Genomic DNA, 23,300 nt, shown 5'->3' on the forward strand with positions numbered 1-23,300 from the left:
CAAACCCAGGCCCATACCCCCCTACCTGTTATGTTTGAGGAGGAAACAGTGAGCCCTCCAAAACTCACCACAAACCCACTGTACCCACATCTAGGTGCCCCCCTTCACCCGTAAGGGCTATGGTAGTGGTGTACAGTTGGGGGGAGTGGGTTTTGGGGGGGGGTTGGGGGGCTCAGCACACAAAGTAAGGGAGTTATGTACCTGGGAGCAATTTAGGAAGTCCACTGCAGTGCCCCCTATGGTGCCCGGTTGGTGTCCTGGCATGTCAGGGGGACCAGTGCACTACAAATGCTGGCTCCTCCACATCCAAAGGGCTTGCATTTGGACGTTTCTGACCTGGACGTCTTTGGTTTCGAAAATCTCCGAAAGTCAGAAACATCCATGTCTAAGGACATCCAAATCTAGGGACGACCAAACTTAAGAATTTGGACGTCCCTGGCGGTATTTTCGAAACAAAAGATGAACGTCCATCTTGTCTTGAAAATACGGGTTTCCCCGCCCCTGGATCGGGACATTTTGCAAGGACGTCCAAATCGAAACTTGGACGTCCCTTTCGAAAATGCCCCGCTTATTCTCCCAAACTACTAAAAATCCTGAAATTAGAGACCCATAATCTTTTTTTTCTCTTAATTTTATCTAAAACTCAGACTGCAGCCACACTTGCCTCTGTCTCTCTTCAGGTTTTTCCAACTGTCTCCTACAACTGAATTTTTCCTGGTGACATCACACATTCTACCAGGCTCATGCAGGTGAAGGTTCCAAACCCTGCACATGCCACATCTTCAAACACTGCAAAAATAATCTCCATCTCTTTTTAAAAGACACAGACTTCTAGTCCTTTTTTTTTAACCAAGAAAATAATCATCATAATCAATCTCTCAATCAGGGGCGTAGTCAGATGGTCAAATTTGGGTGGGCCTGAGCCCAAGGTAGGTGGGCATGGAATTCACATCCCCCCAATCCCCCTCTGGTTTGCTCCTCTCTCCACCCTTCCCTGCCCACAGACCCCAAATATTAAATACTTGAGCAGGTGGGGATCCCCAAACTCTGCTTCCTGAAGATTTCCTCCTCGAGGCAGCTGGCAGCACTTGCCTCCAACTGATGCTGCTACCGGCTTGTCGTGCATGCTCAGTGCTTATGCATGTGCAAAAACTGAGCATGTGCAGAAGGGCCGGTCTCCAGGCAAGTGCCGTTGGCTGACATTTGGAAGAGCGCTGGTGCCCAAGGAGAGAAAATCTTCAGCTGGCAAGGTTTGGGGATCCCCACCAGCCACAGCAAGACTGTCACAATTTTGGGTGGGCCTGAGTCCAAAGTGGGTGGGCCCTGGCCCACCCAGGCCCACCTGTGGCTACGCCACTGCTCTCAATCCACAACCATTCTTCAGAGCTCTGATCCATGCACACAACTAATACATCCATACTTACAATACCTTTCCTGCAGCTAAACCTGTCTACTCCTCCAGTTCAGCCACAGCAGTTCTTAGCACACAGATCACTGCTGGATAAATCTTAACACTGTCATTTCTCACCTCTCACTACTGCAGCCAGCCACTCTGTTTTGCAGCACCTCAAACAGCTACAGACTGCTCCTGACTGTCTGACTGCCCCTTAGCCGAAAAAAGCCTCTGAGGACTTTAAAAATTCAGTCACCCCTGATGTGACTGTGTTTATCAACCTTTCCCCTGCTACTGAGCTCTGGCTCTGTGCACACACACTCTCTCCAGCCCCCCACCCTTGTTCCTGGGTGCCTCTGCACCAATCAGGGCTGTTCTTCCAGGTGTTTTTCGAGCCCTTGACATCCGGGAACATACTGAGCTTTTCCTGTCTCTGTTGCTGAGCCAGCTAACCAATCAGAGCAGCGCTCCTCCGGCGCGCTTTGCGCCATTAACCTACGGGCAATTACACCCGATTCTGCTCCTCTCCCCTTCCCTCGCGGGGGCCTCACTCCTCCTCCTCTGTGCGTGCATGCTGATCGCGCATGCCCTGAAAACATGTCTCCTGCAGCCCCGGTAATCAGGACCACCTTGGCACCGGAACGACAACTTCCTCAGGCTCCCCCTGCCTCTGGGCACCAAGATTCAGCCCCTTTCTGACGGAGTCTGGGTCCCGCAAGCCTGGAGTGCCTCCCTTTACCGGCACGGGAGCAGTTCCGAGTTTGCGGGTCCCCGCGACTCCGCCCCCATGCCGGCTCCTGACAGCCCGGGACTCTCCACAAGCCCCAGGTAAGTGGCTCTTTTAAGAAAAAAACATGGACCCCTTACACATAGTGGGCGTGCGTAGAAAATTAAATGACCTTGCGGTAGCCGGGCGGTAGTTCAAAATTGATGCACGTAGGATGCGCGTACGTGCCTACGCAGCTTAGTAAAAGGGCCCCAGGCAGGGCCGGTCTTAGGCAGGGGCGACATGGGCGGTCGCACAGGGCCCTGCGCTCCTAGGGGCCCCGCATCTCTAGTATGTCTGTCCTGCTGTCTTGGAACACCTCCCTGCTCCGTACCTTAATGTGCGTCCACATTTCAGTAGAGATCATCAAGCAGTGGCAGCGATTTTCATATCCCGTCAGCTGCCAAGCCCAGATCCTCCTCGCTGCTGTGTCCCGCCCCTTGTGATGTCACTTCCTGCTTCCACAAGGGCGGGACGCAGCAGCAAGGAAGCTCTGGGCTCGGCAGCTGACCTGATATGAAAACTGCTACTGCTGTTTGTCACTCTGTACTGAAACATGGTGGATGCATATCAAGGTACGGGGTGAGGTGGGGTTCTGAGAGCTCTAAACTTCCTTTTAAACTCTGAAAAATTATGGCTTATGGTGGCGGGTGTGGGCATGGGCCCCAATGAACCGGTCTGCACAGGGCCCCGCAATTGCTAAGAACGGCCCTGTCCCCAGGGTTTTGGTGGGAGAAACAGGATTTGAACCCCTGGTTCTCAGCCCTCTTCTTTAACCACTAAATCTTCCAGCGGGCCAGGAGGGGATTTCTAGTTCGGGTTTAACACATCGCCTTTCAGCAGTAATTCTATAGAAATCAAACAAAATAAAACATGGAAAAGAAAATAAGATAAAAGGTATCATCTTATTTTCTTTTCCATGTTTTATTTTGTTTGATTTCTATAGATTCTACATGGAATGTTGCTATTCCACTAGCAACATTCCATGTAGAAGTTGGCCCTTGCGGATCACCAATGTGGCCGCGCAGGCTTCTGCTTCTGTAAGTCTGACATCCTGCACGTACGTGCAGGATGTCAGACTCACAGAAACAGAAGCCTGCGCAGCCTTCTACATGGAATGTTGCTAGTGGAATAGCAACATTCCATGTAGAAGTCGGCCCTTGTAGATCAGCAATGTGGCCGCGCAGGCTTCTGCTTCTGTGAGTCTGACGTCCTGCACGTACGTGCAGGACGTCAGACTCACAGAAACAGAAGCCTGCGCAGCCTTCTACATGGAATGTTGCTAGTGGAATAGCAACATTCCATGTAGAATCTCCAATAGTAGCAACATTCCATGTAGAATCTCCAATGGTATCTATTTTACTGTCATAGTAATGCTTGAATGTTTTCACTTATATACACTGTCAGCTACCACATTTGCTTATTTCCGATCTGACGAAGAAGGGCAACCTTCCAAAGCTAATCAAGAAATGTATTAAGTTATGTCCAATAAAAAAGGTATCATCTTATTTTCTTTTCCATGTTTTATTTTGTTTGATTTCTATTGATAACCTTAAGAGTGGACTAACACGGCTACCACACTCCTCTACAGCAGTAATTCTCAAAGTCAGTTCCAGCCAGTTAGAGGTACAGAAAAGGCTGGTCACAGGAAACCCCATTGAAGCTCTCTCTGTGTCAAATGCAGCACGCGAGGAGCCCAGAAATGCAAAATGTCAAGCGAGGCACAATGTTCTCAGTGTTTCAAAAAGTCATATCTGACCCTTCCCTCCTCGCCCCTCCCCCACTAGGCTGCACCATCGCTCAGTTCAGCCCACTACAGACGTATCGTTATCAGCAGCATCGGGGGGGGGGGGGGGGGGTTCTAAACCCAGTGGAAATGATTCCTCCCTGGACGCTGTCAAGGAGTTTTCTCAAAATTGGGGGGAGGGGGGCTCCAGCACCCCCAGAGCCGGCTCCTATGTCACAAGCATCCGATCCTTGCACTCATCAATGACAATCAGAATCCCAAACGCTTCCAAACCATCGGGGACGTCACTTCCTTCCCAAACTTTCCCCCTGCCAAATATTCTTTGCAAGTTGTTTTCTTAGAGAGAGAAAGAGAAGGAGAGGATTTGTTTCTGTTTCCTCGGTGTATGAATGTTTTCCGGGTTTAGCTGGATCGAAGTTTCCTGTGTTTGTCGCAGAGAGAGAGACAGACACAAAAACTGACTTAAGCCATGGACTGACACCGTTAGCTCAGCTCTGCAAACGAACCCCCTTCCCCCGTACGATCGCCCCTTCACCTTCCTCACCCCCTCCCCAAAACATCAAATGCAAATCCTTGGCGAAGAAATAACCTGGCATAAACAGAGCTCTTTGGGACGTTCCCCCCCTCCCTCTATTGCAGGGACATGGCCCGAGAATACGCTGCCCGGAGCCTGGAAAACATGGACTTGTCTTCTTTCAGGGTGAGTTGCTGACAGTGATAAGAGTGAATGTCTCTGCCAGGTGATCTCTCTGCTCTTGTGGCTTTTTTTTTTTCATCCTTCTTGTGGGGTCCAGGAAAGAGCTGTGTGGATGCGGCACGGGAATAAGGGGAAGCCAGTGTGGAAGTTGCGATTGTTGCACTCAGCTGTCACGTTGGCTGTTTGCGTGGGTGTAGTGCAGGCTGAAAATGTGTGTGTAAACCCCGAGGATCACGCTTTAAGTCTGTACTACTCTGTTGTGTCAGCCCTGTCCAGTAAGATCCTAGACTCGGAGCTTAAATAAGCTAGACCCGAGCATCACGCTTTAAAGTTCGTAGTGTCAGCCCGGTCCAGTAAGATCCTGGACTCGGAGCTTAAATAAGTTAGACCCGAGGATCACGCTTTAAAGTTTGTAGTGTCAGCCCGGTCCAGTAAGATCCTGGACTAGAAGCTTAAATAAGTTAGACCCGAGGATCAAGCTTTAAAGTTCGTAGTGTCAGCCCGGTCCAGTAATGGACTCGGGGCTTAAATAAATTAGACCCGAGGATCACGCTTTAAAGTTTGTAGTGTCAGCCCGGTCCAGTAAGATCCTGGACTCGGAGCTTAAATAAGTTAGACCCGAGGATCACGCTTTAAAGTTCGTAGTGTCAGCCCTGTCCTGTAAGATCCTGGACTCCGGAGCTTAAATAAGTTAGACCCTCGTTTGTTTTACTGCAGCTGGACAGCAGCTGTCTTTGGACTGTCTGGGAAAGCCCGTTTCGGAGGTTTTTACATAGTCTGCATATCTGTGCTGAGATTGCTGCTTTTGTTGAACTCTGCTGAGCCTTCGGTTATTGTGATACTCTGCAGCCAGACATTGCCACTCCAGTCACCCGGGAGTGGCAATGGAATTAGCAAAATGGCCAAAAAAAAAAAAAAGTGTCTGACTGGCAGCCGCTTTTCAACTGAGAATAATGTTGCCTTTAGAAAAGTTGTAAGTATACTTTTTTTTAAGGAATCCCTTTAAAAAAAAAAAAAAAAGCACAAAGAGAGGGGATACTCCATGAAGTTACATGGTAATATGTTTAAAACGAACAGAAGAAAAAAAAATTTTTTCACTGGATGAATAGTTAAGCTCTGGAACTTGTTTGTGGAGGAAGTGGTAACAGCGGTTATTGTATCTGGGTTTTAAAAAAGGTTTGGACAAGTTCCTGGAGGAAAAAGATAATCTGCTATTAAGATAGACATTGGGGGAGAGTCACTACTTATTTCTCAGATCAGTAGTTTGGACTCTTGTGGCTATTTGGAACTTTGCCAGTTTGCCAGGTCTTTGTGACCCATATTGGCCACTGTTGGAAGCAGGACACTGGGCTAGATGGACCATTGGTCTGACCCAGAATGGCAATTCTTAGGTTCTTATGCCTTTTCTGGATCAGATGATGAAAAGGGAAGTGCATTTGAATATATTTTTAGGATGGGGTATGCAATATAAACTATAGAGATGAGTGGGCAGGGAACAAAACAGGTTGGAAGAATAGGGAAGAGAATTCTGAGCCACTGATGCAGTGTCGTGACAGCCCAAAAAGCAGTCGTCTGCCTGGGTGCCAGGACGAGCCCTTTTTAAATTGGCACACAAAGCTGACTCTGAAAGCTAAAGAAACTGATTACAGGAAATGCTATGAGAGACCTTAAGTGTATGCACACAGTCTGAAACACAGCAGCCTAGTGAGGGACAAAGAGGAGGAGATGAACGATGCTTGACCAATTTCCGGGTCATCAGTCTTGTCTGAAAATTGGACAATTTGTAGATGATAAGGATACCTGAAAGACAAGGCCAACATATCATGGTGCATTAGAACATTTAACCTCTAAGTGATGAGTGGGGATCAAACTTGTAGTGTATGTGCAAGAAAGCTAGTAGTTGATAGAATGGTAAAATGGATAAGTTGGGTGAAATTAAGTTGGGATCAAAGTTGATGCTTCATTCTAAGATAATGAAGAGCTTGGCTTAATTTTCACATATGCAGGTTCAGCAGAAGATATGCAGTAGAAGAATGATATAACAAGGACCAGGGTGAGGGCTCAAAATATTAGGTGTGACCACAGTGTGGGTGGAGCCAAGCAACCCAATAAATGCTGTGAAAGCATATTATCTTATTCAGCTTCCTGTCATTGCTTAAGTGCTACTCTGGGCATTACGCAATTTGTGCACAGCAAATTATATCAAGAAGATGAACCTCTGCTTAAAAGATGTGACCTATATATGTCTTCCAGCACCAATCATGCTTTTATTTATTTTGTTTTTAATTTATTTGTTACATTTGTATCCCACATTTTCTCACCTATTTGCAGGCTCAATGTGACTTACATAGTACCGGAGAGGCGATTGTGGACTCTGGTGTAAACAAATACATAGAGGGGCATTTTTGAACGGGGATGCCCATCACTAAGGGCACCCATCTCCGAGGACGGCGCGGCGAAGGGGCGGGGCCAACTGTATTTTCAAACGAGATGGGCGTCCATCTTTCATTTTGAAAATACAGTTGGGGGGCGCCCAAATCTCGACCTAAATGCTGAGATCGCCAGATTTAGAGATGGACGCCCTCGGTTTTCCCCCATAATGGAAACCGATGGTGCCCATCTCAAAAACGAACCAATCCAAGGTATTTGGTGTTGGGAGGGGCCAGGATTTGTAGTGCACTGGTCCCCCTCGCATGCCAGGGCACCAACCAGGCACCCTAGGGGGCACTACAGTGGACTTGGCAAATTGGTCCCAGATGCATAGCTCCCTTACCTTGGGTGCTGAGCCCTTCCCACAACTATACTCCACTACCATAGCCCTAAGGGGTGAAAGGGGGCACCCACATGTGGGTACAGTGGGTTTCTGGTGGGTTTTGAAGGGCTCCCATTTTCCACCACAAGTTTATCAGGTAGGGGGGATGGGCCTAGGTCCGCCTGCCTGAGGTATACTGCACCCACTAAACCTGCTCTAGGGACCTGCATACTGCTGTCATGGACCAGAGTATGACATTTGAGGCTGGCATAGAGGCTGGCAAACAAAGTTCTTAAAGTTATTTTTTTTTTAGGGTGGGAGGGGGTTAGTGGGCAGTTCGGGCACTTTTTTGTGACTTGGACCTAAAAAAAAGGGACCAAAAGAAGCAGACCAAATTCTCGCCAGGGACGCCCATTTTTTTCCATTATCGGCCACAGCCAGCCATCTCTTAACCACGCCCCGGCACGCCCCTGTCCTGCCTTCGCTACCCTTCTGACACGCCCCCGGGAACTTTGGCTGTCCCAGCGATGGAAAGCAGTTGGGGACGGCCCAAAATTGGCTTTCGATTATACCGATTCTGGTGCCCCTGAGAGAAGGGCGCCCATCTCCCGATTTGTGTGGAAAGATGGGCACCCTTCTCTTTCGAAAATGAGCTGGACAGTGAAGTTGTGGTAAGATAAAGTTCATATGGTATAGCCACATAAGGGAATCATAGTTGGAAGGGTTGTCTTATTTATTTATTATCCACAGATACATAGGCAATCGTGATGTTGTTTCCTGGGATATTTACATTAGCTTTGAGCTTTCTTCTCTAGCATTTGACAGTCCTGAAAGACAATTAATAGTTTTAAAATTAAACTGGTGCTGCAAAGGTTAATTTAGCAAAACACAAATTTATTTATTTCGATGTCACAGCAGCATCACGAGCAGCAGCAGCTAAAAACCTGTGGGCTCAATCAATCGGCCCAGATACTCGTCAGTGCCTGCTGAGGGTACAGACCAGCTGCCAGCCGAAGAAGATTGGCTGCTTTGGGATTTTACACTTTCGGCAAAGTCATTGCTTCTCATCTTCCTCTTTTCAGTCTCCACTATTCTAGGTAGATGAGCTTACCGGTTCTCACACATCATCCAGCACCCTGGCCCACCCCCAACTTTTTGGTTTGTTTAGATAAGGTCTGCTACTGTAGCTTGGCAAAAATGCAGAACTTGCAGGGGATGGATCCCTCGCATGCATTATATAATTTCTAGCGGGCTATAAAGCTTAGATTTCAGCAAAAGTGACTGATTTGGAGGCCCTTCTACTGATCTAAGTATACCAATATAGATCTGATTCACAATCCGGCTTATTTTCGAAAGTGATCGCCGGCGATCTTCCGACATAAATCGGGAGATGGCCGGCGATCTCTCAAAAGCGGCGAGATCGGTATAATCGAAAGCTGCTTTTTTGACACCATTGCCGCTTTCCCGTTGCCGAGCCGCCGAAAGTTCAAGGGGGCGTGTCAGCGGCATAGTGAAGGTGGGGCATGGGCGTGGCTACCAGATGGCCGGCTACCAACCAGCCAACACTTATCTTATACTGCTTGTACTGCTGTGTAGCTTAGCTCCGTTGCTCCGCACTGCTGAGGTTCCGACGGACCCGTTTCGCTGCCACTTTCTCAAGGGTCTTCAACACACAACCCAGCGAGCTGGGAGCTGCTGTAGCGAATCGACACGGAGTGGCTATTTGGCCACTTTCTAAATTAATGAGACAGGATGAGTGGGTTAGACGACTTTTGCCACTATCGTATTTACTAAGTGCCCAGTAGAGAGGTTTTTACCCGTGATTACTTTTTCACTGTGAGCCTTAATTATTTTCTGGTTGCACTCACCAGGCAGTGCCACAGTTCGTATGAGGTTTCCTCTCTTTTGCACTCCAGTAAATAGGTGTTACTTGTTGATTCACTAAGCACATTGGCCCTTTTACTAAGCCATGTTAAGCGTTAAAATGCACTTGATGTGGGATAAGAGGCTTTACCATAAAAGGCATCAGGGGGGGTCTTTTACTAAGGCGCGCTCATGTTTTTGGAGAGCGCTAAAGTTGTGGGTGCACTAAACGTTAGAGACGCCCATAGGAATGCAGCATCTCTAACGTTTAGCGTGCCCACAATTTTAGCGCTTGCCAAAAACGTGAGCGTGCCTTAGTAAAAACCCTATAAATACCCAGTGTACCTGAATGTAACCCACCTTGAGCTACTACTGAAAAAGGTGTGAACAAAATCTAAATAAATAAATATCTGAGATTCTACATGGAATGTTGCTACTATTTGAGATTCTACACAGAATGTTGGTAGTGGAGGAGTGGCCTAGTGGTTAAAGCACTGGTCTTGTGATCCAGAGGTGGCCAGTTCAAATCCCACTGCTGCTCCTTGTGATCTTGGGAAAATCACTTCACCCTCCATTGCCTCTGGTACAAACTTAGATTGTGAGCCCTCCTGGGACAGAGAAATATCCAGAGTGCCTGAATGTAACTCACCTTGAGCTGCTACTGAAAAAAGTGTGAGCAAAATCTTAATTAATTAATTACAGCATTGTGCTGTAATTTGCTTGTCAGGGTGCACTGATCATGCATAATTTAATTTTTTTACATTTTTTCAGGAGGGATGTATCATGGGTGTGAAAAGGGCATGGTAGCGTTATCCTGAAAGCACATTTGCATTAGCGCAAGCTAACTGGATAGCGCAGACTTAATATGGCATTACTTAGCATCTTTTAAATAGGAGGCATATGTGATCCCATGTTATTTTATGGCAAGTACCTTTTGCTAGTGCAAAAATCTGCAGTGCCCCCTAGGGTGCCCTGTTGCTGTCTTGGGATGTTAGGGAAACCAAATCCTAAATCAGCAGGCAGCAGTGGCGTTCCTAGGCTGGCTGACACCCGGGGCGGATCGCCGATGCGCCCCCCCCCCCCAGGTGCATTTTTACCTGCTGGGGGGGGGGGTGCCGCGTGCCTGTTGGCTCCGAGTCCGCTTGTTCCCTGCTGCTCCCTGTGCCCCGGAACAGGAAGTAACCTGTTGCGCGCAGAGGAAGCAGCAGGGAGGGAACGAGCGGACTCAGAGCCAACAGGCTCACAGCACCCCCCCCCCCCAGCGGCGTGCACCCGGGGCGGACCACCCCCCCCCCCCCTTGGTACGCCACTGGTAGGCAGAGGCAAAGTCCGGGAACACACAAGTCAGGCAAGCAGAGTGAGGTTTGTTACCAGGAGACTAGCAAAGGTCAAACACCAAGAGGCAGATAAAAACAAGACACTCAGAGACTCACAGGAGACCTGTCTGAGGACAGGAAAAGTGGGAATTATAGGGTTTATATAGGCACAGGAGGCCGGTCAGCAGAGATGTATTTGACAGGAACCAGTCAGAGCAAGGACATTCATATTGGACCAATCAGCAGCGTACCAACTCATCAGCCTGAGACCAGTGATAGTATAAAAGGCAGGGAGAAGGCGTGAGGTAAGAGCATTATAATTCATGAGGAAAAAAGTGGAGCTCTTGACGCGCTTGTGGATGACTGTATAAAGAATATTCATTCAAAATATCTTTGCTGAGACAATTTACTAGAAAATAGATCACTGTTTCTTTAATATTTGCTGTCGATGGTGCTATTTTTATGAAATGCTCCACCACAGGGCTAAAGAAATCTATAATGATCTTGAAAGGTTCTGCTAATTCTAGTAAAGTGACAGAGAAAAATGTTTTACCTGTCAGCAGGAAGCTTAGATACCAGAAGTGGGTAGTGGTCATCCATTTGGTCTTTCCTATAAGGAATACCGCATCCCCCCCCCCCCCCCCCCAAGATTGTAATGAAGCAACACCCAGTGAAGTTGCAAGTAGCCTGAATCAGGAACTTGGAGCCTTGGGAATTTAACAGCTAAAAGTTTCTAGGGTCATGAATCAGGAACTGCTGAGATGGGGTGGCAGAGGCAGAAATGAAAGCAATCTATACATGTTATTGTAATCATTTACTGATATGTCACATTAAAGAGCCCGTGAGTGGGATTCCACATGCATGCTGCTTATGTCACAGAGTATTAGGTAACAGGAAGGCAAACACAGGCTGGACATTTACGGAAGGAACAATACTGGTCTGTAAAAAGCACCGGTGTATTATGAAATTCTATTTGTTTGTGTTTTGTGTATTTCCTTACACCTGTCAAAGCACAGAGAATACACCACCTACTGTATGTTATTCCAAAGTTATTTCTGGCCCCGAAGCTCAAAAGTAGAGTGGAGGAGTGGCCTAGTGGTTAGGGTGGTGGACTTTGGTCCTGAGGAACTGAGTTCGATTCCCACTTCAGGCACAGGCAGCTCCTTGTGACTCTGGGCAAGTCACTTAACCCTCCATTGCCCCAGGTACAAATAAGTACCTGTATACAATATGTAAGCCGCATTGAGCCTGCCATGAGTGGGAAAGTGCGGGGTACAAATGTAACAAAAATAAAATAGATACTATTGGAGATTCTTGATGGAATGTTGCTACTATTGAGATTCTGTTGCTACTATTTGAGATTCTACATGGAATGTTTCTATTCCTATCCACTAGCAACATTCCACGTGGAAGGCTGCGCAGGCTTCTGTGAGTCTGATGCCCTGCAGTCCTGCACATACGTGCAGGATATCAGACTCACAGAAACAGAAGCCTGCATGGCCACATTGGTGATCTGCAAGGGCTGATATCTACATGGAATGTTGCTAGTGGAATAGAAACATTCCATGTAGAATCTCAAATAGTAGCAACAGTGGAGGAGTGGCCTAGTGGTTAGAGTGGTGGACTGTGGTCCTGAGGAACTGAGTTCGATTCCCACTTCAGGCACAGGCAGCTCCTTGTGACTCTGGGCAAGTCACTTAAGCCTCCATTGCCCCAGGTACAAATAAGTGCCTGTATACAATATGTAAGCCACATTGAGCCTGCCATGAGTGGGAAAGTGTGGGGTACAAATGTAACAAAACAAAACAAAAAAAGTAAACGCAGGTGCTAGAGACCATTAGTACTGTACTAGCGCTCGCATTTACCTTTGTCTAGAAGGGTCTAGTGCGGCAAACAATAATCGTGCCAGGCCACAGCGCAGAGAACATGCAAATGTAGTCAAGCTCATGTAAATGAGGCAGGGGCGTAGCCAGACAACAGATTTGGGGTGGGCCTAGGCAAGAAGTGGGTGGGCACCAAGTGTTCTCTCCCCCTCCCCTCAACCACCACCCAAAAAAATATCTCAGCTGGTGAGAAAACGCTTCTTTCCATCTTGGCAGTCTGCAGCAGGCATGCACTGAAAACTGAGCATGTTCAGGTGCCGCTATTGTGGAGAGTTGCGTTTTTATTACCATCAGGGGGAAGTCTTCAGACGGTGGAGCTTGGAATCCCCACCAGCTACCACTAAACATGTGCTACTGTTGGGTGGGCCTGAGCCCTAAATGGGTGGGCCGCGGCCCACCCAGGCCCACCTGTGGCTACGCCACTGAAATGAGGTCATTTTGTATTCCTCCCCCAATGCTCAGAAAACAGCGCCGAAACAAAACTGCCTTACTGTTGCAAAAAAAAAAATAAATAACACCAGGTCACAGCAGGCTTTAGGGTTGAAAGAGAGGATTTGTTTCTTCTCTCATGATTCTTTCTGCAAAATCCTTGATTGAAGGAAGCCCATGCAAGCCCTTAAGTACTGGTTGTGAGAAACAGCAGACCCCACACATTGGTGTCTGTTTCCTGCATCTAAATTTAAAGCATCCAGGCAACAACAACAAAAAATAAATGAAGAAAACCACCCAGTGAAAGCACACATTGGCATCGGTTTCCTGCATCTAAAAAATCTTAAAATGCTTATAATTAGGCTGCAAAAAAACAGGCGCCAATGTGCACTTCATGTTCAGGTTTTACCAGGCGCATGCGCGCAGGAGCTGAGCTTAATGCGGAAATCTTCTGTGCATGTGCAAAGCACAATCCTCTCGCCAAACTTCCTAATGCTCAATGCTATGAATTCACCTATATTTGCATTTCATTAGCGTTGAGCATTAGGTCATTGCTTTTCTGCGCTGTTCCGACGGTATTTCTATGGCACTATTCGGAACAGCGCTGGAGTTTTGAGCATCGGGGCCTGTGTTATCTGGGCCTTTGTTCCAGGAGTCATGAACCCATCCCTTGTCTCTCCTTTCCTCATTCCTTTCTCCCCACAATTGCAGAGTCTGAGAGAGACTTGCACATGCCAAACCCAAGTTACAAAGACAGCAGCTTTTTAATAAACTTTTCCTCCTCCTAGGAGTGTTTAGTGCCAATCGTGGTTCCTAGAATCCTTACGGAAGAATTTCAGGCTAGTTGCTTTTGGAACTGGTTTTGATGAAGAACACTTTGGGATATACAAGGATAGAAATGATGACAAATAAGGGTCTCCAGCTTGTTTCCAAGATATTCACAATCAAGGTACATGAGAGAGATTTGCAGTGAATGTCAGGGTCGTAGCCAGACCTCAAGGTGGGAAGGGGACAGAGCCCAAGGTGGGGGGCCACATTTTCATCACCGCCCCACTGCTGCCTCCCATCTGCTGCCGACGCCCCCCTCCACCACCTTGCCGCTCCCCTCTGCCACCCACTGCCGCCGCTGTACATTTCGGCTGGGGGGAGTCCCCAACCCCCGCCAGCTGAAGCATTGCTGCCACAAATACTTTGGCTGGTGGGAGTCCCCAACTCATAAGTACATAAGTATTGCCATACTGGGAAATACCAAAGGTCCATCAAGCCCAGCATCCTGTTTCCAACAGTGGCCAATCCAGGTCACAAATACCTGGCAAGATCCCAAAAAAGTACAAAACATTTTATACTGCTTATCCCAGAAATAGTGGATTTTACCCAAGTCCATTTAATAATGGTCTATGGACTTTTCCTTTAGGAAGCCGTCCAAACATTTTTTAAATTCTGTTAAGCTAACCGCCTTTACCACATTCTCTGGCAATGAATTCCAGAGTTTAATTACATGTTCAGTGAAGAAACATTTTCTCCGATTCATTTTGCATTTACTACATTGTAGCTTCATCGCATGCCCCCTAGTCCTAGTATTTTTGGAAAGCATAAACAGACGAATACTGACCCATTTTATTTCGTGCACAAGTAAAGGTGTTAAGGGAAATTTTTAATGGAATATCCAGAGTAGAGCATAAGGCAGAGGTTTTCAAACCTGATCCTGGAGCCACCCCAGCCAATCAGGTTTTCAGGATATTCACAATGAATATTCACGAGAGAGATTTCCATGCACTGCTCCCACTGCATGCAGATCTCTCTCATGAATATTCATTGTGGATATCCTGAAAACCTGACTGGCTGGGGTGCCTCCAGAACCAGGTATGGCAACCACTGCCACACGGAAAAGTCAATGCTCTGAAAAGTCAGAACAAATATGGATGTTGAGCGTGTTTAACTGAGTGACTAACTCACAAAGCAAATTATTTAGAGAGATGTGCACTACACAACACCTCTGTTGGATTTCATGGTGCACGGGGCCCTTGTTCTAATCCCTCCCTATGAAGTGAACTGCCTCTGACCTTTTCTCTGACTAACAGTCTCTTTAACATGTTGTTCACAGGAACCAGCAGGAATATTTGAGTTGGTGGAAGTTGTTGGAAATGGGACATACGGACAAGTATATAAGGTTTGATTTTTTTTGTTATTCAGTTTAAAAGCTTCCTGGTCAGCCCAGGCATTTGAAAAGTCATTTTCAAAAGCTAGAATTAGCCTTTTATAGAAAAACTAGTAAAAAAGGCCTGTTTCTTAACGCAATGAAACGGACACTAGCAATGTAATGAGTTCCTGCCATTAATGTTTCCACGGTTGTATTCTGAATATAATTGTTGTTTACATGTGTAAGATTTCTTTATATACAATATTTTTTGTGTAAACTGTGTTACAATGTGGTAAAAGGTTTCCTTGTTCAGGCCCTTCAATCAGTTTAACAATCACATCAAAAGAGCTCCTTACTCGTAAGAATGCAACATACAGTTGCCCATGTGAGAGACTGAGAGTGACAGTGTGTTTTACAGACAGTGTAAGAGAGAGATACACAGAGTGATTGAGTGTGTGTGTGTGTGTGTGTGTGATGACTGTGTGTGTGTGAGTGACAAAGTGATTAAATGTTTGTCTTCCCTTCCGTTCTGTGCACTTGCCTCCACTGAAGTTCGTACCTCCCTGTATATGATTTTTTGTTAGAAATTCCAAGTTCCGTTCTGTCTGATTGGTTCTTCGTTGACAGTGAGAGCCAATGAAACGCTGAACTACAGACTTACGAACCCTACACTGCCACAGTGCCACAGAGTCAGCTTCAGAATGTTGGAGGCAGTGGCGATCCTAGCCGGCATGACACCCGGGGCGGAGCACCGATGCGCTCCTCCCCCCCGGGTGCAGCACGCCCCCCCCCCCCAGCGAAATGACACCCCCCCCGGGTGCACACCGCTGGAGGGAGGGTGCCGTGGCGCGCGCCTGTTAGCTGAGTTCGCTGACTTCGCTAACTTCGCTGCAGCTCCCTCTGCCCCGGAACAGGTTACTTCCTGTTCCGGGGCAGAGGGAGCTGCAGCGAAGTTAGCGAAGTCAGCGAACTCAGCTGACAGGCGCGCGCCGCGGCACCCCCCCAGCGGCATGCACCCGGGGCGGACCGCCCCCACCGCCCCCCCTTGGTACGCCACTGGTTGGAGGTGCTTTTTATTATATAGGATGTGCCTGATATGTGCATAAAGTTAACACTTATACAGACTGCTGCAGCTAGCCATAACTAAACATATAACCTGAGGCAGTTAGATAGAGACAATCCCCCTCCTCCAATGATTCAGTATCTACAGATAAGGAAGTTATGCATTTATCTCTTCGTTTGGGCATCCAAATAGCAGATGACATTTAATGTGAGCAAGTGCAAATTGATGCATCTAGGAAAGAGGAACCCAAACTATAGCTACTTGATGGCAGGTTCCACTTTAGGAGTCACCACCCAGGAAAAGAATTTAGGTGTCATCGTTGATGATTCAGTGAAGCCCTCTGCTCAGTGTGCAGCGGCAGCTAAGAAAGCAAATAGAATGTTAGGAATTATTAGGAAAGGAATGGAAAACAAAAATGAGAATGTAATGTCTTTGTATTGCTCAGTGGTTCGACCACACCTTGAATGCTGTGTGCAATTCTGCTCACCACATCTCAAAAAAGATATAGCAGAATTAGAAAGTGTACAGAGAAGGGCGATGAAAATGATAAAGGGGTTAGGACAACCAAGTTTGGTGCACATCCCAGACATTATCCTCTTGCCACTGTATTAGACCTTGAGACTCATGTGCTAGATCACTTTTTACTGTGCACTATTGCTGTTTTCTATGTGTACAAATGAGGTAGGCAGGAAAATATCATGCAAAATTTAGCTATAAAATTTTTTTGAAAAATATTTGCACCTCATTGGGCGATATTTCATCCACAAAGCAATGGAAGAGTCACCTAAAGATTAGAGTTGCAGGCTGAGAACCAACAAAATCCAGTTCAGCTCCCACTGAAGCCCTATTGGGGGGGGGGGGGTCTTAGAAATCAAGTACTGATATTGTATTTTTACTTTCCATGATAATTTTGTTTCTTTATTCTTTTATGTTTCATTATACTTTTGTTTTTCCGTTTGTGGCTTTTTTCTTAAGTAAGAGTTTTTTCTTCTGCAGGTTATAATTCTATAAATTTAAATTTTAAAAAAACCCATCCCACCATTGTTCCTTATTTTCATGGGCAAGTCACTTAATCCAAGGTACATTCATTTGTTTGAAATACCATGGGAATGTCAACAACATTTTTCATGTCATTTTATATCGTTGTCTGAAAATAACGTTTTGGATTTTTTATGTGTCATTAATAGTATATATTCATTGGCAAGATACGGCCTCCAAAACTGAACACAGTACTCATCAACACCTCCTTTCTTCTGCTGGTTATACAGCTCTGTATGCAGCCTAGCATCCTTCCGGCTGTGGCCACTGCCTTGCCGCATTGTTTTGTCACCTTGAGAACCTCAGTGATATAAAAATAAAAATTTTGCACCTACACACCCCTACTTAATCCTCCATTGCCTCAGACACAAACTGAGAATATTGTTTAAAATGAAAAATGTATACTGTGGTCGGCACCTGATATAAATATTGTCTCCAGAAAATGTGTGAGCTGAGTCCTTTGACTAAGTCTGCCCCTAGTCGAAGTGTTTGGTATTTTGATAGCAATAAGTCCTTGAGCCTTTATAGATGTTGAGTTGATGAATTCTGAGGCCTGAAATTTCTCTTTCATCAGTTATAGAATAATGTTTAGTAACAGCAATTCAGGAAACCAGCTCAGGCAAACTATTCTAAGGTTAATTTTCAGTGGGATTAGCCCAGCAGTGGAGGTGTGCCTCAAGTAAATCCTGGTGGACAAAATTCATCCCTCCCTCAGCAGGTCTCAAGGTGCCTGATTGTATCTATTTGCTGTGTAGTTACAGGGCCCACTCGCTGTGTGTCATTTTCTCTCTCTTTCCTTCCACCACAAAGGTGCCTTTGGAGTCTTTTACTAAAGTGGGACAAGTTTCTGCACTTTAACAGAAAATATTACTTTGTAGTAAGTGCAAAGGCTGTGCAGTAACTGTTGGGGGAGGGGGTGCCTGCGTGCCCTCTGCAGTTACTGCACTGAAATGTTCTTTAAGACTGTTTGCAGTTAGCACCGATGCATTTAATGCCCCCAGAACTGCATAAGTGACCAGCAGCGTACCAAGGGCGGAGCGGTGGGGCCGGTCCACCCCAGGTGCAGGTTACTTCCTGTTCCGGGGCAGAGGGAGCAGGGAGCCAGCAGAGCCAAGAGCCGCACGGCTGCTCCCTGCAGCTAAAGATGCACCCGGGGGAGGGGGAGGTTGATGTGCCGGGGGGGTGTCATTTCGCCAGGGGGAGGTCGTGCTACACCCAGGAAGGGGGGTGCGCATCGGCGATCTGCCAGGATCGTCACTGCAAGTGGCAACACATAGGAAGTGCTGTTCGTTAACTGCAGTGTGCAGTCCATGCCCATTCTAAGCCCCTTTAAGTGCACCCTGTGATGCCACTGTGCTATTACTGCACACAGTAATTCATGTGTTAACTGCTTAATGTACTTTAGGGTCCCTAGGTTTAAAGACTTGTGAAGACTCCAATTGGTACAGAATACAGCTCTTCGTATTAGCAACAATGCAGGCAGGGCCATCGCCACCGAGCCTGGGGCAGGGCTGCCACCACCCCCTGGATTGCAGTCGCCCCCTCCCGGATCGCGGTCACTCCCCCCCCCCCCCCCCCCCAGATCATTGCCGCAAAATACCTTATTGGCTGGAGGGGATCCAGAGGCCCCGGCAGCAGGGGAAGTCTTCCAGCGCAGCTCTTCTGCCGATGGCCTGCCCCTGCTTTTTCTCTCAGGGCATGCTCAGTTTGAAAACCGAGCATGCGCCCTGAGAGGAAAAGCAGCCGCTCAGCTGGACAGAAGAGCAGCGCTGGAGTTGCTCCTCCGGGTCCTCCTCAGACTCCAAGGGGGACCTGGCCGCAGCGCCGGAGTTTTCTCTCTCCCACTCCTGTTGAGACGCGATCACTTGGGTCCCGGCAGGAGCAAGAGAGAGACCCAGGTGCAGGGCCCCCCTTGGAGGACCGGGCATGGGGAATTTTGTCCCCCCTGCCCCCACTCTCAGGGGCCCTGAATGAAGGTAAATTTGATCATATCATACACCTCCTAAAAACAGCCCATGGGCTTCCCATAACCCACAAAATCACTTATAAACTACTTCTTTTTGTATTCAAAACCTTATCCTCGGGCAAACCTATATAAAATCTCTCTCGACACCTTATATAGTACTTACTCTCATGTACTCTCAGATCCCTCTATCAAAGCCAGCTTTCTGTCCCTAGCTATATATATATAAAAAAAAAATAGTCCACGAATACACTAGAGCCTCGATTTCTTCCAAACAAGGGCTGTACCTCTGGAACTCACTACCCCTACACCTGAAACTGGAAACATCCTTATCTCAATTTAAAATAGACCACAAGACTTTTTTCTGTGTAGTGATGCTTACTTTTAATCCTTCTCATACTCCTGTGAGCCACCCAGGGTATCCCCCAGAGACGACTTGATAACCCCCCCCCCCCCCCCCACACACACACACACACACACACACTTTTGTTTGTTTCCTCCCCCCTTTCCTTTCTATTAAGAATGGAGTTCTACCCCCTTCCCCCATCCCCCACTATCTGTCTTGTGTTTATACTCACTTTATTTTATTTTTTTAGATTAAATATTGTAAATGGCCTAGATGGCATGTCTGTTTGGCTGGATAGTAAATAAGAATAAACTTGGAACTTTATCCTTTTCACACTTGAAATCTGGCAGGGTTTTGGCTGATAGAACCAGCACGGGAAGTCTATTCTAAGTACCTACCACCATCATAGTGAAAGGAAACTCGGCAAATAATATGAAGTGTGAGTGATCGAGAAAACAGGAAGTAAGAGTGTTTAAAAAAAAAATAAAAACCTAACACCTATTTCTCGTAATGTCTGAAGACTTGTTCTTCAAAGGCAGAAATGCCTCTTGAAATTCTGACTGAATACATGTTGGTTAATTTTGTGTGATGTGTTATGCTTTTATCTGTGTATGTTGGCAACATCTAGATTTAATTGATAGTTGTGGGAGGCAAGTAGAAATTAATAGCAAAAGCCATGCGACTTTTTTTTTGTAACCCGCGCTTTCCAGTCATGGCAGGCTCAATGCTGCTTATGTACTTATTTGTACCTGGGGCAATGGAGGGTTAAGTGACTTGCCAAGAGTCACAAGGAGCTGCCTGTGCCTGAAGTGGGAATCAAACTCAGTTCCTCAGGACCAAAGTCCACCACCCTAACCACCAATGTGGCCACGCAGGCTTCTGCTTCTGTGAGTCTGACGTCCTGCAGGACGTCAGACTCACAGAAACAGAAGCCTGCGCAGCCTTCTACATGGAATGTTGCTAGTGGAATAGCAACATTCCATGTAGAATCTCCAATAGTAGCAACATTCCGCAGGCTTCTGCTTCTGTGAGTCTGACGTCCTGCAGGACGTCAGACTCACAGAAACAGAAGCCTGCGCAGCCTTCTACATGGAATGTTGCTAGTGGAATAGCAACATTCCATGTAGAATCTCCAATAGTATCTATTTTTATTTTTGTTACATTTGTACCCTGCGCTTTCCCACTCATGGCAGGCTCAATGCGGCTTACATGGGGCAATGGAGGGTTAAGTGACTTGCCCAGAGTCACAAGGAGCTGCCTGTGCCTGAAGTGGGAATCGAACTCAGTTCCTCAGTTCCCCAGGACCAAAGTCCACCACCCTAACCACTAGGCCACTCCTCCACTTTAAAATGTTCTTTAAAATGTGAACTGCAGGCATGTAGGTGAGGCAGGGAAACTGTCACTCTTTAGCAATCAGCATATTATATACTGTAAGTTTAGGCCTGAATTTGATCCAGTGGGTTTTACTAAAGCATGAGCAGGATATTTTATTTATTTATTTATTTGGATTTATTTACCGCCTTTTTGAAGGAATTCACTCAAATGTGATATCCGTGAATCGAAAGCAATCGCATCCCCCCCCCCCCAAAAAAAAAAAAAAAAGAATGTTTATGGTTTCAGACAAGGCCATGACAGGATAGAAGAATAGAACAGAGACAAATGAAGTCAAGCAGATGAATGGAAGGTGCCAGTGTGGAAGATAAATAGGCCCGGCAAGATGCCATCGGGCATTCTATAAGACAAATGGACGTTCTGAACAGCAAGCTTAGGATGAGTAAACTGTCTGCAGAGCCGACAAACAGATCAGTCACAGCCAAAAACGAATGTTACATAAGTACATAAGTACATAAGTAATGCCATACTGGGAAAAGACCAAGGGTCCATCGAGCCCAGCATCCTGTCCACGACAGCGGCCAATCCAGGCCAAGGGCACCTGGCAGGCTTCCCAAACGTGCAAACATTCTATACATGTTATTCCTATGTTATTCCTGGAATTGTGGATTTTTCCCAAGTCCATTTATTAGTGGTTTATGGACTTGTCCTTTAGGAAACCGTCCAACCCCTTTTTAAACTCTGCTAAGCTAACCGCCTTCACCACTTTCTCCGGCAACGAATTCCAGAATTTAATTATACTTTGGGTGAAGAAAAATTTTCTCCGATTTGTTTTAAATTTACTACACTGTAGTTTCATCGCATGCCCCCTTGTCCTAGTATTTTTGGGAAGCGTGAACAGATGCTTCACATCCATCTGTTCCACTCCACTCATTATTTTATATACCTCTATCATGTCTCCCCTCAGCCGTCTCTTCTCCAAGCTGAATAGCCCTAGCCTCCTTAATCTTTCTTCATAGGGAAGTCGTCCCATCCCCACTATCATTTTAGTCGCCCTTTGCTGCACCTTTTCCAATTCTACTATATCTTTCTTGAGATGTGGCGACCAGAATTGAACACAATGTTACAGAACACACTGCATGTATATGTGTGTGCGAGTGTATATATATGCAGCCGATATTTTAAACCATTTAACTGGCCAGGAACAGCTCCTGGCCGGTTAAATGCTACTTAACTGGATGTCTGGCGATATTCAGCAGGAGGTAGCTGGCTATCTCCCGCTGAATATCACCAGTTAGCGCTTAATGGATAGCTGGTTATATAATGCAATATAACTGGCTATCCGCTGATATTCAGCGCATTGCCAGCTAAGTTTGGCAGCCATATTAGGCCACCGAAATAGCAGGCCTTTCTTTGGCCGGTTTCAACTTAACCAGCCAGTGCTGAATATTGGCTTGCTCGGTTAAATTGAAACCAGCCAAAAAATACCCGGATGTTCGATGTCGGTTGCTGGAGACGGCCCAGCATTGAATATCTGGGCTGACCGCCGACTGCTGGAGGCAGCCCTGCTACCTCTCACGGTCTGAATATTGGCTCCAAATAAGAACATAAGCGTTGCCATACTGGGACAGACCGAAGGTCCATCAAGCCCAGTATCCTGTTTCCAACAGTGGCCAATCCAGGTTACAAGTACCTGGCACGATCCCAAAACAGCACAATACATTTTATGCTACTTATCCAAGAAACAAGCAGTGGATTTTCCCTAAGTCCATCTTAATAATGGCTTATGGGCATTTCTTTTAGGAAATTATCCAAACCTTTTTTAAACCCTGCTAAGCTAACTGCTTTTACGACATTCTCTGGCAGCAAATTCCAGAGTTTAATTACACGTTGAGTGAAGAAATATTTTCTCTGAGTTGTTTCAAATTTACTACTTTGTAGCTTCAATGCATGCCCCATAAGATAGATAGATAGAGACACCGGGAAGAAAAGGTAGTGAAACAAATAGAAACTGTGAAACAAATATTGTGAGGCTCACTAATCACACATTTTTCCAGAACAATAAAGCAGGCCAAGAAACAAACTAGCCCCCCTGTTTACTATGCCGTGCTAGCAGCTTAGTAAACAGGGGGGTAGGTGTTGTCCAAACCTTCATGTACAAACTATTTGGGTGCATTAGATCTTCAAAATATGTTTGCACAGTCTCCACTAATGCTTTATAATCAGTAAACAAACTTGGACAAAGGTTACACAAAAATGCTCCCACTTCCCCCCACCCCTTTCCTCTTTTTTAACTAGCATCAGCATAAACTCTGAAGGAGACTCCGACTTTCAAACTTTTCCACAATGAAGTTTTGCTATAGTGGCCACTGTAAAATATCCTGATCAGTTGTGAATCCTTTCCCAGTGCAGCACTCAGCAAAATCTTTAAAAGAGCATTAGTGCTTTTTGTGATGAAATTCCACCAGCTCTTCTCCCACTAGTCCATGTGATCATTAGAAAGTAGGAATAGATTTTCTGTTTCCCCGTGTGTTTCAGGGATGCATCTATAAAGAAAGACCCAGTTTGGCCA

At 46.4% G+C, this 23,300-nt stretch overlaps 1 protein-coding gene across 2 annotated transcripts in view; it reads left to right on the forward strand.

Annotated features, from left to right (window-relative positions):
- Positions 1 to 4,274: 4,274 nt before the first annotated feature.
- NRK (Nik related kinase) overlaps positions 4,275 to 23,300 on the forward strand; it is a 267,655-nt gene continuing 248,629 nt past the window's right edge. For both annotated transcript variants that reach the window (XM_030210024.1, XM_030210025.1), the window contains exons 1-2: positions 4,275 to 4,606; positions 14,951 to 15,016. In XM_030210024.1, the coding sequence (XP_030065884.1) occupies positions 4,550 to 4,606; positions 14,951 to 15,016 (123 nt within the window). In that variant the 5' untranslated portion in view covers positions 4,275 to 4,549. The remainder of the gene's footprint in view (positions 4,607 to 14,950; positions 15,017 to 23,300) is intronic.

Source organism: Microcaecilia unicolor, chromosome 7 (genome assembly GCF_901765095.1).
Source record: "Microcaecilia unicolor chromosome 7, aMicUni1.1, whole genome shotgun sequence".
NCBI classification, from domain to species: domain Eukaryota; kingdom Metazoa; phylum Chordata; class Amphibia; order Gymnophiona; family Siphonopidae; genus Microcaecilia; species Microcaecilia unicolor.